The sequence below is a fragment of the Anticarsia gemmatalis genome, chromosome 29 (genome assembly GCF_050436995.1).
Source record: "Anticarsia gemmatalis isolate Benzon Research Colony breed Stoneville strain chromosome 29, ilAntGemm2 primary, whole genome shotgun sequence".
In the NCBI taxonomy this organism is placed as follows: Eukaryota; Metazoa; Arthropoda; class Insecta; order Lepidoptera; family Erebidae; genus Anticarsia; species Anticarsia gemmatalis.
This window is the reverse complement of record NC_134773.1, coordinates 2,960,328-2,976,391: the sequence shown is the minus strand read 5'-3', so window position 1 is coordinate 2,976,391 and position 16,064 is coordinate 2,960,328. Positions and strand designations below refer to the sequence as shown.

General features: G+C 47.0%; 5 protein-coding genes across 5 annotated transcripts; 1 reads left to right on the top strand and 4 right to left on the bottom strand.

Annotated features, from left to right (window-relative positions):
• Nucleotides 1-43: 43 nt before the first annotated feature.
• LOC142985223 (uncharacterized) lies at nt 44-1,670 on the bottom strand. Its single transcript, XM_076133259.1, has one exon. The coding sequence runs from the start codon at nt 907-909 to the stop codon at nt 178-180; it is 732 nt and encodes a 243-aa protein (XP_075989374.1). The 5' UTR covers nt 910-1,670; the 3' UTR covers nt 44-177.
• Nucleotides 1,671-2,629: 959 nt separating this feature from the next.
• Nucleotides 2,630-3,234, bottom strand: LOC142985224 (histone H4). Its single transcript, XM_076133260.1, has one exon. It carries the CDS (start codon nt 3,126-3,128, stop codon nt 2,817-2,819), a length of 312 nt encoding a protein of 103 aa, XP_075989375.1. The 5' UTR covers nt 3,129-3,234; the 3' UTR covers nt 2,630-2,816.
• Nucleotides 3,235-5,889: 2,655 nt separating this feature from the next.
• On the bottom strand, nt 5,890-6,505 carry LOC142985230 (histone H3). The gene has a single exon (XM_076133266.1). It carries the CDS (start codon nt 6,437-6,439, stop codon nt 6,029-6,031), a length of 411 nt encoding a protein of 136 aa, XP_075989381.1. The 5' UTR covers nt 6,440-6,505; the 3' UTR covers nt 5,890-6,028.
• A 720-nt stretch (nt 6,506-7,225) lies between these two features.
• On the bottom strand, nt 7,226-8,676 carry LOC142985231 (histone H2B). Its single transcript, XM_076133267.1, has one exon. It carries the CDS (start codon nt 7,915-7,917, stop codon nt 7,543-7,545), a length of 375 nt encoding a protein of 124 aa, XP_075989382.1. The 5' UTR covers nt 7,918-8,676; the 3' UTR covers nt 7,226-7,542.
• Nucleotides 8,677-8,981: 305 nt separating this feature from the next.
• LOC142985088 (uncharacterized) lies at nt 8,982-15,897 on the top strand. The gene has a single exon (XM_076133042.1). The coding sequence runs from the start codon at nt 9,717-9,719 to the stop codon at nt 15,477-15,479; it is 5,763 nt and encodes a 1,920-aa protein (XP_075989157.1). The 5' UTR covers nt 8,982-9,716; the 3' UTR covers nt 15,480-15,897.
• Nucleotides 15,898-16,064: the final 167 nt, after the last annotated feature.

Below are 16,064 nucleotides of genomic sequence, written 5' to 3'. Positions count from 1 at the left end.
GCTGCGACGGCGACCCGGTGGCGGGTCGCTCGCTGCCGCTGCTGCTGCTGCTGCTGCTGATGCTGCGGCGGCGGCGCGGCGGGACCGACGACGCGACGACGGTGTAGCGCGACCATGCACCGCACCCGCGCGTGTATAGCGCGCGCACTCGTTGGCTGCGGCCGGCGTGTGTGATATTTACTTCTTGGCTGCGGCTGCCTTCTTCGCGGCGGGCTTGGACTTGGGCGTAGCGGCGGCCTTCTTGGGCTTGGGCGCCTTCGGCTTCTTCGTGGGTGGCTTCGCGGTCTTCTTAGCCTTGGGTGCGGCGCCGCCCTTGGCCTTGGCGGGCGCGGCGGCCTTCTTGGCGGCGGGCTTCTTCTTCGCGGCGGCGGCGGCCTTCTTGTCCTTCGCGGCGGCCGAAGCCTTGGCTTTGGACGGCGATGCGGAGGCAGACGCGGACGCGGCTGCGGCCTTCTTGCTCTTGGCGCCGGCGGCGGAGGCGGTCGCCTTCTTGCCGGCCTTCGACGCTGCCGCTGCACCCTTGCCGGCGGCTGCCTTGCCCGCACCGGCGCTCGCGCTCGGCTTCTTGGCGGCGGCCGACTTGGACTCTAGCTTGAACGAACCGGACGCGCCCTTGCCCTTGGTCTGGATGAGCGCGCCGGACTCGACGGCGCTCTTCAGGTATTTTCTGATGAACGGCGCCAACTTCTCGGCGTCTACCTTGTACTGAGCGGCGATGTACTTCTTGATCGCCTGCAGCGAGGATCCGCTGCGCTCCTTCATCTCCTTGATAGCGTTGTTCACCATCTCGGACGTCTTCGGGTGCGTAGGCTTCGCCTTAGGTTTCTTAGCGCCGCCCGCCTGTCTTGCCTGTTTCTTTGCTGGTGTAGCGGGAGCGGGAGCTTCGGCGGCGACTGCTGTATCGGCCATTGTTGATTGTTGATAGATTGATTGCGAGAGTAAGTAAGTAAGTGAGAGAGAGAGAGAGAACGATCAAACAAACGTGTTCACGCGAGTGTGAAAGAGAGGTTCGATCTGAGACTTCGACTATCGTAGTAGATGTCGCCACTATACGCAACTTGCCACCCGATTAGCTACCTCGAGACTTTACCGTAACGAGGGCCATTCTGTCGCGAGACGATTTCTCGTATGAACACTTCATACTTTTCACTAACACGTATCTAATTAAATACAAATTTATTATATTTTTGTTATGTAACCACACTCGTTTATTGTATTTTCGTATACATAATGAACGAGACTATCTACCGGTACCGATAGATATCGCATAAAACGAACGATCGAGCCGGCGCTCACCATTATAATCCATACTGTCTACTTGGCATACCTCGCGTTCACTTCAAAATGTATTTTTCTCTATAAAACACAACGTTTCAGTTGTAAACGGTCGATAAATCAACAAGGAGGATATCGAGCTTGAAACGTATCAACATTTCATTTGTATTAACACTTTGGTCGAACGTATTAGACGATTAAAAGTGAACCTTCGTAAAACACGAAAGCGTTATACCACTTAAGGACGGGCGAGTCAGACCTGGTGGTATAACGTTTAATAAACTAATATAAAATTACAAAATACTATATTAAACAATGTGAAAGTGCATATAATGCAATTCAACATGCCAATAGACGAATAATCACGTTATGCACACGCTCAATCTCTCGCCGTACGTACACACACGTCGTACACGGTACGGAGACACCCGTGTCCCGTGTAAGTTTAGTAGATTCATTCCCTTAGGCAGTGCTCTCAGTTACAGCTATTAATTATTATTATGTACCAGTGTCCAACAACACAACACTTACTTGAACACAATATTAAACACACACACAAATATTAATTAATTAATATTATGCATAAAATTTTCTATTTAGTTCGATTTGTCTAAATATGTATTACATGTAAGTTTTAACAACAACATTACTTTGATGTTGACATATTGTACACATACCATAATATATCAATATGACAATTATTATTTTAATTATCATACAGTTACGTTAGTTAGTGTTAAACTGTTTATATTCTCTATTATTTAAATGTTACTCGAAACATTTTAATTCTAATCTTAATACCTATTATTAATGCTTGCATGTTATTTATTACTATGTACCTATTTGTAATTTGTACGGATATTTCTATTTCAGGTTACCGGTAAGCAGCTGAGCTGAGGCTGAGGCTGAGGCTGAGGCTGAGCCCTGAGGACATTCGACGTCGCAACGTAGCATCAACTAAGAAGAAACGCAGTCGAATGCAGTGCAGAGAGACGATCCAGGTATGTCAGTCAGTGTTCTGGTTACAAATATTGTATTTTTGTAATATAATGTACATACTCACTCATAACTTCAAACAAGTAGTAGCTGTACATAAGTAAGTTGACAGAGAGATACACCAGTATCAATGATTTTATCATAACACATTATACAGGTAGGTAGGTTACCTACGTACGTGTATTATACTCTATTCGTTTCATATAATATTGATGATTATGTTATAGTAAACTACTCGGTACGTTGCGTTCTAGCGTTAGTAGGTGAAGTGAATTTATTCATATATTATTATTATTATGTACGTGTATAGTAGGTATACAGTATACTATGAGTATAGTAGTATAGTATGAGAGTTTGACTTATCGTGTGTTCATTATAGAAACATAAACTTTATAATAGTTTATATGAATCGTATGCGGCCCTGAAAAGGGCCTTTTTATTAGCGCTATCACATATGACGCGTACGCTCAACGAGCGATGCGCAATTGCGACAGTGCCGGCTGGAGGACGGGTGTGTGTGTCGTCGTCCGTCGAGCAGAAGCAGCTTAACCGCCGAAACCGTACAGGGTGCGGCCTTGACGTTTCAGCGCGTAGACGACGTCCATGGCGGTGACGGTCTTCCTCTTGGCGTGCTCGGTGTATGTGACGGCGTCGCGGATCACGTTCTCGAGGAACACCTTCAGCACACCGCGAGTCTCCTCGTAAATAAGACCGGAGATACGCTTGACGCCGCCTCTGCGCGCGAGACGACGGATGGCGGGCTTCGTGATACCCTGGATGTTATCGCGAAGCACTTTCCTGTGGCGCTTGGCTCCTCCCTTTCCCAGACCTTTTCCTCCCTTTCCGCGGCCGGTCATCTTCTTTGTTCTTTAGTGTTGTGACGTTGAGTTGAGCAGACAGACAAGTGACGCGCGCACGTTGTTCAACGGGCGAGCGCTGGCGAACGACTGGATGCACGGGCATCGTTGAAGTCTTCACAGTGCCCCTTACGGGACACGTGGAGCCAACATCGGGACCTGGTAGGTCCCCTTGTTGGGGTGTTTTGTTCGCCGCCCCTAAACTTAGGGGCGGGTGTTTGAGTGTGGGGGGAATTTCCCCCTTGGCGGACGAGTGCCTACGGCCCTGGTCGCGAGGTTTGGGGATCGAGCTTCACTCCTCCCGGCGGTCGCCCCCGCGTCGGGTGAGACCTATGGTTGCCCCATAGGAGGCCCAACGAGGGGGCGCCAGCCAGGGGGGAGGCTTTATCGATCCTTACTCCCTGCGTTTAGGGCCGAGGCGGTGATGTGGATTGTATGCGGGATGCGGGGCGAGACCGCCCCGACGTGATGAGAGCCCCCGTCTCCTGCGGACGAGGCGCGTATCGCAGTATATACGCGGTCGTCCTCGCAGGCGGAGAGGGGCAACTGCGGCGGGGCGTGGCTGCCGCATCGCGCAGCGGGGGCGCCGGGCTTGCCGCCTTGATGGCGGAGGGCCCAGCGCAGGTCGGTGTGTGGGCGCCGCGCTCGACCTAGAGGGAGCGCGGCGCGTCCTGTCGGTGTTGCACCGGGCTCTACCGCCGATGCAGGCGGCGGGAGCCCGGTGCACGGTGAGTCAGTCCGGTGGGGCTGTCGCGCTCGACCCAACGGGAGCGCGACAAGCGGGTGATGATGGCTCCGCTGCGTGCGACGCACTCGGTCGTGAGTGCGGCGCAGCGGAAGCGGCGGGCGTTGTGTTGTCCGGGGTGCGGGCCACCTGGGCCGCACCTGGGGCTTGGCCGCCGGCCTCTGGTCGCGGAGGGACGTCCTCCGCCTGCGTGGTCGCGAGCAGGTCGCGTGGTAGCCTCTTGCGGTCGGGTGGCCGCGCGTGCCATGGCGCTATGTCCCGGATATGGGCCAGGTTTGACGCGTCGGCACGCGCGAACATGGAGGCGGCGAGGCGGCGCACGAAGTCGTCCAGGCTCTCGACGCGGAGATCGCGTTGGATGGTGGTATTCCTCACGTACCTTGGGGCGCCGGCGATGGTGCGCAGCGCAAGAGACTGTTGCACGCGCAAAGCTCGCCGGCTCTTCTCGTACGTGAGGGCATACCACGCAGGTGCTGCGTAGGTGAGCCGGGTGCGTATGTAGGTCTTATACACACCCAGCTTCACTCTCGTGGGGAGGTGTGAGGAGAGCACTGGACGAAGTATGGCGCGGGCCGCGCGGACCTGTGCGACCACGTTTTCGGCGTGCGGCGTCATGGAGAGGCGGCGGTCAATAGTGACGCCCAGGTACTTGGCCTTGGTGGCCCAATTGATGGTCTGGTCGAGGAGTTGTAGCGGCTGGGGCTCGATCAGCCTCCGCGAGAAGGAGACTGCCTGCGTCTTTCCCACGTTCACGGACAGTCGCCACTGCGACAGCCAAGCGGGGAGGAGGTCGAGGGCGCGCTGCATCTTGACGGCGGCGTGGTACGGATTCAGCGACGTCGTCACGTACGCCGCGTCATCCGCGTACAGCGCGAGGTGGGCCCCCTCTGGGGACGGTATGTCGTCCGTGTACGTGGCGTACAACGCAGGCGAAAGGCAGCTGCCCTGAGGAACTCCGGCAGCTGCTGGTCTCGGCGGGGAGAGAGCTCCTTCAACCGCTACTCGGTAAGTCCGGTTTTCCAGGAACGACTGGATTATCTTGATAAGGCGACGGGGCATCGGTGTCTGAGTGGTTAGCTTGTAGGGATGCACGGGCCAGTACATGCCCCTCATTTATATACGCGTTGCGGCGCTCGCTCGAGCTCGCTCGTTCGCTAGTCGATAGGTCGGTCGGAACTCGGACGCGCAGGGTTTGTTTTGTTTTGGCGGGCCGTGTGCGACTTGCTGCCTCATTTTAGTTGATATTATATATTTAAAAAAAAAAAAACGTAAATTTCAACTATTTACTTAATTATATAAACTAATCAAATAATATTTATTTATTAATATTATAACACACCGCCTATAATATGGTTAGCAGTGTACAACATCATAATATTGATTTAAAAAAAAAAAAAAAAAAAGAAAAAAAAAAGTATTATTTTAGGTACCTATATTAAATTGGTTGTTAGATTTTGATAATTTTTATCATCATTCAGCAGTAGGTACCTATCTATATTTATTATAAGCATACAATACACGATCAGTATTATTTAAGGAGTGTCTGTCTGGTTAAAAGAAAAAAAAAAAAAAGAAAAAAAAAAAAAAAAAAAAAAAAAAAAAAAAAAAAAAAAAAAAAAAAAAAAAAAAAAAAAAAAATGTATAAGTACAGTAATGTAGGTAATGAAATTCGACCATTTTGTATTTAGGATCTATATTTCGTCCTATATGTACTGTCTCTATTATAATATGTAATATTATATAATATGTAGCTGTATGTACCACGCCAGTAAATATTGTAATTTGTCAAATATGATGGACTTATGTATATTGTGTGTAGGCCTGCATCTTTATAGCTTGTACAGGAATGATGATATCATGTTGCAACTGCTATATTTTATTTTATTATATTTATATGGGGACCATACTTGCAGTATTTAGATATTAGGTAGGTATATTGTGTGTGTGTTAATTAATAGTTTGTTTGACTTTTTAATGTTAGTTGCAGAAACATATTTTATTACAAAAATATATGACTCATGTGTGGCCCTGAAAAGGGCCTTTTTGGTATTCGGCTGAGCGGCAATACAAGTGTATACTTAATAGGTGTATACAACAATATATCGCACACCGCCTTGTACACGCCAACTGCAGTACTCGATAGTACTGACTGCACTTAGGCGCGCTCTCCGCGGATCCTGCGCGCCAGCTGTATATCCTTGGGCATGATGGTGACACGCTTGGCGTGGATGGCGCAAAGGTTGGTGTCTTCGAAGAGACCGACGAGGTAAGCCTCGCTGGCCTCCTGCAGGGCCATCACAGCGGAGCTCTGGAAACGGAGATCGGTCTTGAAGTCTTGAGCGATCTCACGCACCAAACGCTGGAACGGAAGCTTGCGGATCAACAGCTCGGTACTCTTCTGGTAACGACGAATCTCACGGAGCGCTACGGTTCCGGGCCTGTAACGATGGGGCTTCTTGACACCACCGGTTGCCGGTGCGCTCTTGCGGGCCGCCTTGGTGGCGAGCTGCTTCCTCGGTGCCTTACCACCGGTGGACTTGCGAGCGGTCTGCTTGGTACGCGCCATTTCTTAATAATTGAATTGTACTGAAACTGAACCTGAACGAACGACGTGCGGTGCGAGCGGCGCGACTGTGCGAGCGGGAATGAAACGCGCATTGCCCGTCCCACTCGTATTTATACGATCGACACGGGCCGACAGCGCGAACCGGCCGCGGCGAACTCACTTGGAATTTTCTCTCTAAATTCGTATAAATCCTTTATTTTAAAGCGTACATAATATATTATATTGTGTGTACGTGTTTATATTATTATTCTATAAGTAACTTGATAAACGTCAAACTATGATAAACGTCATTTTTTTTTCTTTTTTTTTTTTTCTTTATAACATTGAATGACAACTATTTGAACGAACGAAACATGAAACAAAATGCGTTATACCTATATGTTATTCTTACAATTATCGTTATTTTTTTTTGTTGTTTTTTTTTTAAGTAAGTATTTATAATATTTTATTTAAGTACATAATATTGTATACCGTTCATCACCTATAAACATTACACCTATCACTGTATTTCTCCATCGACTATTTGCAGTTTAGTAACTTGATAAACGTCAAACTATGATAAACGTCTTTTTTTTTTTTTTTCTTTTTTTTTCCCATATAACATTGAATGACAACTATTTGAATTTTATTGAAGTACTTAAAATAATATTAGGCAGGCAATATTATTATGTACGATATGGGTATAGTACTCTGGTCGTGGAGCTTCAAAGTGTCATTATATATATTATTATATTTATTATCATCATACTTTATATTATATAAATAATATATGTATTGTTGTTTTGTGTCAATAATATAATTCCATTGTGTTACTATTTTTCTGTGTGTATTAAATTTAATCGTTGCAGATCGTAAAGGATAGCGACTGGGAGTGACGGAGATAGGTTTTTTTTTATGTTGTTGTTGTTGTTGTTGTTGTTGTTGTTGTTGTTGTTTGACTTTTGACATGTTTATCAACAGAAACATACATTTTGTATGTTAAATTGTATATGAAAATATTTGTGGCCCTGAAAAGGGCCTTTTGTTTGTGCGCAACACATAGGTAGGTGTGTATGTGGTGAGCGCAACGGTGGCGGCGGTACAAGTGCAAGCACACGCTGAGCTCACTTGGAGCTGGTGTACTTGGTGACAGCTTTGGTACCCTCGCTGACGGCGTGCTTGGCGAGCTCGCCGGGCAGCAGGAGCCTCACGGATGTCTGCACCTCCCTCGATGTGATGGTGGACCTCTTGTTGTAGTGGGCTAGACGAGACGCTTCGGCGGCGATGCGTTCGAAGATGTCGTTAACGAAAGAGTTCATGATCGACATAGCCTTCGAGGAGATACCGGTGTCGGGGTGGACCTGCTTGAGCACCTTGTAGATGTAGATGGCGTAGCTCTCCTTCCTCTTGTGCTTCTTCTTTTTCTTGTCGGTCTTGGAGATGTTCTTTTGGGCCTTGCCGGATTTCTTGGCGGCCTTACCACTTGTCTTGGGCGGCATGGTGCGGCGATTCAACAATCACACAACAATACAATACAGAGCGCAAAATTCGATCCGTGCGGCACGGTGAGCGGTTGGATTGTGGTTCGAAATTGCAGAGAGGCCGCTCTTATTTATCGGCGCTCTCGCCGCGCGGTGGTGGCGACCTAAGGGAGCGCGCGCCGTCGGACGGGCCAATAGGAGCGCTCCGATGCGGTCTCTGTAAGCTCGACGCAGTGCTGACGCACGCCCGGCAGCTACACATCGCGGAGCGCGGAAAGGGCGGGGGGCGATCGACGCGGTACAGAATACTGGCTAAGGCTGTTTAAAAAAAAAAAAAAAATTAAAAAATAAATTAAAAAAAAAAAAAAACACTCACACACTCTCACAATATAATATAATGCTAAGCCAAGTATGTTTTGTTTGTGTTTTATCTAATAGGTATACATATATTATTCACTTATTAAATGTATTAACTTTATCGTTAGATTTTTTATTTATTTATATATTTGCGTTCTGCGAACGACTGACATAGATGAAATAAATATTATAACCTAATTATTTTATTGTATCGGTGTTTACATACCATAATAAGAGTGTACATATTTTGTAATTATAAATACATACGTTGTTGACACGTGGATAAACTAAACTGTACTCACTATTAAGCATTTATTATTATTTTTTTTTATTTAAATCAGCACCTACATGCCATATGATAATATTTATTTAATGAGTTATCGATATTTCATAATTATGAACTACAACTAACTGCTACTACTACAACTGACATAGGTACGCAAAAAAAAAAAAAAAAAAAAGAAAAAAAAAAAAACATTGGTAAGTATTTGAATCTGGCTGAGATGACGTATATTTTTTTTTTTGTTATTCCGTTTTACGGCCCTGTGATCTAGCACTTTTGAGCTTTTTTGTAATCTGTGGTTATATCGAAGTTACGGTATTGGTAATGAAATTAAATAGTGGAATTTGGGAAGATGACGTATATAATAATAATTGTTGCCACATAGTATAATATAATGTATTGTACTTTTATACTATATATTATCATACTTATTACGTTTATTAATTAATAATATAATTGTGCGTGGTGGCGCCACTGAGCACGACACTTAGCGTTAAGTTTTAAGAATTGTTATGTTATTTTCTAATATTCGACTGATTGTATTTTTATAAGGTAGATAATAAGACAAGAATTGTAAATATATATACTTTATTTAAGAAATTGTACAGAAATACACTAAAAATTGTTAATTAATGTAAGCGGCTCTCGTCGCAGTCAAGTTTCCTAGTACTTAAGCTTTTGTCCAAAATGTCTTACTGGAATCCTATTGGCTAAAATGCGGGGATTCTAATTGGTCCATTTTTATCGGCCAATAAGAGGGCCTACATTAATTTGAGGATTTTGTATAAATATGGTGGCCATTTGTACTAGCAACACAGTCCACAGCTAGCATCGAAACAATAAGGATCTGAGAATAAACTTTCTTCAAACCGCAAGAAGTCTTCTTATTTACCGGCACAGCATAATGTACCCAGTACATTAAATGGTCCTTCGAGCCGGATACAGGAAGAAAACATTGAAGAAAGAAGCCTGAACATTATTGAAGAAAGGATCCTGAATAACAGTGAAGAAACAAGCCTGAAACATTATTGAAGAAAGGATCCTGAATAACAGTGAAGAAAGAAGCCTGAACATTATCGAAGAAAGGATCCTGAAAAACATTGAAGAAAGAATCCTGAAAAATAGTGAAGAAAGAAATTATTAAAACTGAAGATAGAAACGTGAACAAAACGAAAACATGCCGACTACGCGTTCAGAAGGAAAGGGGCGCAAGACGACCGCACAAACACCGTCGTCGTCCGAGGGCACGGCCAGCACCTCGGCGACCGGTGCTACCACCGAGGCTACGGGCACCAGCGTCACAGGAACGACCGACAACACAGAGAACACAGCAGCCACCACATCGGTCACCGCGACGACAGCGCCCTCGGGACGAGCCTCGGCACCGCTTGCGCCACCAACAGACGAAACACCTTCGGTAACCGCTTCAACAGCACCGACGCTCCGGATGGACGCCGCGTGTATGCAGCCGCCTGGCGGGAGGACGGACCCTCTTCCGAACCGCAATAAGGAAACTACGAAACCAGGTGAGACAGTGACAGTGCAAAGGAAAGTGAACATTAGTGTGCAACCGAACAAACCACAGTGCCCCTCCCCCCCGCCAGTGCTAAGGGCGCAAGGGGGATCAACCGCGAGTCGTGTTAAAGCTATTAAAATCGCAAAAGCGCGGGAAGAGTTGTTACGCTTACAAGTGGAGTTGGCTACCGCGCGCTTAGCCGTCCTAGAGACTGAGGACTCAGATGAAGAACAAGAAGAGATATCCGTGTGTACGAAAGAGGAAGTGAACGAAAGGGTTGACAGCTGGCTAGAGAGGCAAAACACGCAACCAATCTTGGCGATCACGAACGAACCACATCAGCCGGAAGAGCCGTCAGTTATAAGAACCACTATGCAGGGAGATCAACATCAGTCGCACGGGACTCTCACACCGGCGGGAGCTCGACAGGACTTCAAGGAACTTGCGGAGGCCATAACGTCAGCAGTGAGAGCGGGTCAACGACCTAAGTTCATCGAACTACCTATTTTCAATGGTTCGTATCAAGATTGGCTACCTTTTCGCGCCGCTTACTATGAAACGGAAAGTGTGTATAGTACAGTAGAAAACATAAACCGCCTGAGAAGAAATCTTAAAGGAAAAGCCAGGGAAGCAGTTGAGGGTCTGCTTATCACCGACGCTCACCCATCCGAGATAATGCAAGCACTCGAATCTCGATTTGGACGACCAGAGTCTATAGCGATGATGCAAATGGAAGCGCTACGAGTTTTACCACGTCTCACGGAATCGCCCCGCGACATATGTATATTCGCCACGAAAATCTCCAATATCGTCGCTACATTAAAAACCTTAAGCTGTATCAACTACATGTACAACCCGGAAGTGAGCAAGACAATAGTGGACAAGCTGACGCCTACCCTGCGATACAGATTCTTCGACTTCGCCGCCGCGGAACCCAAAGAAGACCCAGACTTGATGAAGTTAGACAAGTTCCTGAGAAGAGAATCAACGCTATGCAGTCCTTACGCGCTACCTGAGCAAATATCAACACAACCGCCGTTCACCGCACAGAAGAGGCCACAGAGAGTTCACAACGTCACGGAAAAACCGTACACACCGAGATGTCCGGTATGCGAACAAACAGGACACTTGGTGACAGAATGTGGACGTTTTAAGAAGATGAATGAAGATGAACGATGGGACATAGCCAAGGCCAAACGACTCTGCTTTCGATGTTTGAGATATAGGAAAGTTACTCACCGTTGTGCTACGAAACAATGCGGCGTGAACGACTGTAAATACACTCATCACACGCTTCTACACTGTAACAAAAAAGAAGATAAGAAAGAGTCCGAAGCGTCGGAAATCATCACCTCTACGTGGACGCCTAGAAAGAAACAGTCTTTCTTAAAAATCATACCAGTGCAAGTAGAAGGTTCTACAGGTCAAATCAACACCTTCGCGTTAATGGACGACGGCTCTACAGTGACCCTGATCGACAACGACCTAGCCAAGCAAATAGGAGCGACAGGACCCGTCGACCCGTTGAAAATACAGACAATTAGTGACGTCAAAACGTCAGAAATAGCCTCTAGAAGAGTCACATTCTCGATTAGAGGTATGAACGGTTTTGAAGACAGAATACAGGCTCGTACAGTAAGAAACTTCCAAGTGTCGTCGCAACGCGTATCTAGGGAACACATCAAGGCGTGTCAACATCTGAAGGACATACAGGGAGAGTTGACATATGAAGACGTGAAGCCGAAGCTACTGATCGGACAAGACAACTGGCATCTCCTACTGACATCGGACATAAGGAAAGGAAACAAAGACCAACCTGTGGCATCCCTCACGTCACTAGGTTGGGTACTCCATGGCAGTTTGCTGAAGCACAAAACCCAGAGCATCGACTTCGTATCTCATATGACCGAAACAAATGAAGACCACATAGAAACCTTAGTCAAGCAGTACTTCGAGATGGACGCGATCTGCCTGAACCCCAAGAGACCTAGATCAGACCCAGAGGAACAAGCTCTTCGAATCCTAGACAACACTACGAAAAAGACTGAAGATGGAAGGTATGAAACAAGTCTGTTATGGCGTAAAGAAGACTACAACTTACCCAACAACTACGAGAACTCCTTGAAGCGTCTACACAACATCGAGAAGAAGATCGATCGAGATCAAGTTTTGAAGACGAAGTACAAGGAACAGATGGAAGCACTCGTACAGAAGGGATACGCAGAACCTGCACCTCGAGAAACAACACCCGGTAAAACCTGGTACTTACCACACTTCGCGGTCATCAACCCCATGAAGCCAGAGAAGTTACGAGTGGTACACGACGCAGCAGCCAAGACGAAGGGAGTGTCTCTCAACGACATGTTACTCAAAGGTCCGGATCTCCTACAGTCTCTACCAGGCGTCGTGATGAAGTTCAGACAACATGCTATAGCCGTCACAGCCGACATCAAGGAAATGTTCATGCAAGTGCAACTACGAGTTCAAGATAGAGATGCGCTACGTTACCTATGGCGAGGAGATAGAAGAGACGACAATCCCCCCGAAGAGTACAGAATGAAGTCACTAATATTCGGCGCGTCGAGCTCACCATCAACAGCGATCTACGTCAAAAACTTGAACGCGAAACAATACGAAGTGTCAAACCCAGAAGCAGCGTTAGCCATCAAGAACAAGCATTACGTGGACGACTACTTGGACAGTTTCGAAACATTGGAAGACGCTATACGTATAACAAAGGACGTGCGACAAATCCATCAAAACGCAAGCTTCGAGTTGAAACAATGGAAGTCGAACTCACCCTCACTATTAGCCGCATTAGGAGAACAAGAACAAAGGGAAGATCTCGAGTTATATACGTCGACAGAAACCACAGAACGAGTGTTGGGAGTCATATGGAAGATCACTACAGACGAATTAACGTTCAATCTCAACTTGGCGAGAATTGAACCGCCACTACTGAAAAGGAAGACGCCGACGAAGAGGGAAGCACTCAAGATCGTTATGTCTCTATTCGACCCACTAGGACTCGCATCACCGGTGACTATCAAGGCGAAACAAATACTACAAGAAGTCTGGCGCAGAGGAACGGGCTGGGATGCTGAAATACAAGAGGATCTCGCAGAGGAATGGAAGATATGGATGGAACATCTACAAAGACTTCGAGACGTGACCATACCACGGAGATACCTCGGCTACAGCGATGCGACTAAGCTTCAGCTTCATGTCTTCACCGACGCGAGCGAGTCTGCCTACTCAGCGGTCCTATATTGGCGAACGGAGACGCCGAACGGGGACGTAGCGGTGTCACTCATCATGGCTAAGGCAAAGGTAGCACCTCTTAAACTGACGTCGATACCCCGCCTAGAACTACAAGCAGCAGTGATGGGAACCAGAATAGCTGAAACAGTCATAGAAGAACATGAGAAGAAACCCGACAAGAGAGTATTTTGGACAGATAGTCGAACAGTGTTAACTTGGATACGAACGGGATCAAGATCATACAAACCCTTCGTGGCTCACCGTTTAGCAGCGATTGAAGAGAGTACAAAGGTAAACGAATGGCGTTGGATACCAACCAAAATGAACGTAGCCGACGACGCCACTCGAGACGTACCTGTTGCCTTCGACAAGCACCACCGATGGTACAAAGGTCCTGACTTCCTGCTCACCGATGAAGAACTTTGGCCAACAGAGAAGCACAACGAGAAGACGGAAGATTCGACAGAAGAGAAGGTACACCTCACACGCCACAAGGAAGATCTGAAACTAAGTCAAGGTTTACCCGATGTATCACGCTTCTCAGACTGGAATCGACTTCGATACACAACAGCGAGAGTTCTACAGTTCATTCAACTGTGTAGAAACAGGACGGATAACGTCAACTACAAGAGGACAATAAGAAACACAGTGAAGGACCCGAACTGGAATCAAACAACGAAGAGAGAAGTGGTCAAGAAAGCAACTTCCTTACGCAGCTACGACAAGATTATCCCGGTAACAGCTGAAACACTCAAGAAAGCAGAAGAACTTCTCATGTGTGCATCGCAAGTAGAAGCCTTCGCAACAGACATAGAAGACTTAAAAGACAACAAACCGATCAACAAAGAAAGCCGTCTACATCACCTAAGCGTCGAGCTAACCAACGACGTCATCAGACTCAGGAGCCGAATCGACGCGATAGGAGCAACCAACGAAGCCATCAAAAGCCCTATGGTGTTAGACGGAAACCATCCGACCGTAAAGTTGTGGGTCAACTCAGTACATCGACAGTTACATCACGCCGGAGTTGAAGCTACAGTGAACGAGTGCAGACAACAATACTGGGTCATACGCATTCGTCCAGTGACCCGAGCTATACTGAAGAGATGCCTGTTTTGTAGAATGAAGACACAAGTACCGCCACACCCAAGGACCGGAGACCTGCCAGCCTGTCGCCTCGCGCATCATCGACGACCCTTCACGTATACAGGCGTGGACTACTTCGGACCTCTCTCGGTAGCTGTTGGCAGAACAAGACAGAAGAGATACGTCGCAATCTTCACGTGCCTCACCACACGAGCTGTACATCTAGAAATAGCGGGTTCACTCACAACCGACTCCGCTATTATGGCGCTACGCAGGATGATCGCGCGACGTGGGTGTCCAACAGAAATCTGGTCGGACAACGGTACCAACCTGAAGGGAGCAGACAAGGAACTCAGACAAGCAATCGACGCAGGGACATCGCAGGAAGCAGCGAAGAGGACAATCTCCTGGCGCTACATACCCCCCGGTGCACCATTCATGGGCGGCGCATGGGAGAGATTAGTGAGGTCAGTCAAAGTGGCCCTCACAGCGACACTGCACGAGCGAAACCCTACGGAGGAAGTCCTGTCTACTCTACTTAGCGAAGCCGAGTACACCGTGAATAGCCGACCGCTGACTCACGTATCAGTTAGCGCAGAAGATCCTGAAGCTCTCACGCCCAACCACTTCCTATTGGGCGGACCCGGCCGAGTACCACAACCCGGTACATTCACAGAACGAGACGAACTTTCAACATCAAAATGGCGAGCAGCGCAACGACTAGCCGACGTTTTCTGGACGCGGTGGCTGAGAGAATATCTACCGGAACTTCAAAACCGGCGGGAGCCCCACGGACGCGGACCTGCGGTACGAGTCGACGACCTAGTGCAGGTCGTTGACCCCAACCTGCCACGCAACATCTGGCTACGAGGACGTGTGACAGCTGTCTACCCAGGCCCGGACAACGTCGTGAGGACCGTGGACATCCTGACCAAAGGAGGAGTTCTTCGCCGACCCGTCCGCAAGCTGGTGATACTGCCGCTCAGGGGAGACGACGCACCCGCACCGACAGAAGATGCGACGACCTCGCACGGCGGGAGAGATGTGCGTGGTGGCGCCACTGAGCACGACACTTAGCGTTAAGTTTTAAGAATTGTTATGTTATTTTCTAATATTCGACTGATTGTATTTTTATAAGGTAGATAATAAGACAAGAATTGTAAATATATATACTTTATTTAAGAAATTGTACAGAAATACACTAAAAATTGTTAATTAATGTAAGCGGCTCTCGTCGCAGTCAAGTTTCCTAGTACTTAAGCTTTTGTCCAAAATGTCTTACTGGAATCCTATTGGCTAAAATGCGGGGATTCTAATTGGTCCATTTTTATCGGCCAATAAGAGGGCCTACATTAATTTGAGGATTTTGTATAAATATGGTGGCCATTTGTACTAGCAACACAGTCCACAGCTAGCATCGAAACAATAAGGATCTGAGAATAAACTTTCTTCAAACCGCAAGAAGTCTTCTTATTTACCGGCACAGCATAATGTACCCAGTACAATAATTATTAAAAAATCTATTCGTTCGTGGGGTTTTTTTTTTTTTTTTTCTCTGTTGTTGTTTGTTTTGTGTGTGTTTGACTTTTACTCATGTTGCAACAGAAACAGTCATTCATTATCATAGGATAATTATGATAAATAGATAGACTTTGATTCATA

Bases quoted from the DNA above. Each gene is read 5' to 3' on its own strand.
- LOC142985223 (XM_076133259.1), bottom strand. From the start codon at position 909: ATGGCCGATACAGCAGTCGCCGCCGAAGCTCCCGCTCCCGCTACACCA.
- LOC142985224 (XM_076133260.1), bottom strand. From the start codon at position 3,128: ATGACCGGCCGCGGAAAGGGAGGAAAAGGTCTGGGAAAGGGAGGAGCC.
- LOC142985230 (XM_076133266.1), bottom strand. From the start codon at position 6,439: ATGGCGCGTACCAAGCAGACCGCTCGCAAGTCCACCGGTGGTAAGGCA.
- LOC142985231 (XM_076133267.1), bottom strand. From the start codon at position 7,917: ATGCCGCCCAAGACAAGTGGTAAGGCCGCCAAGAAATCCGGCAAGGCC.
- LOC142985088 (XM_076133042.1), top strand. From the start codon at position 9,717: ATGCCGACTACGCGTTCAGAAGGAAAGGGGCGCAAGACGACCGCACAA.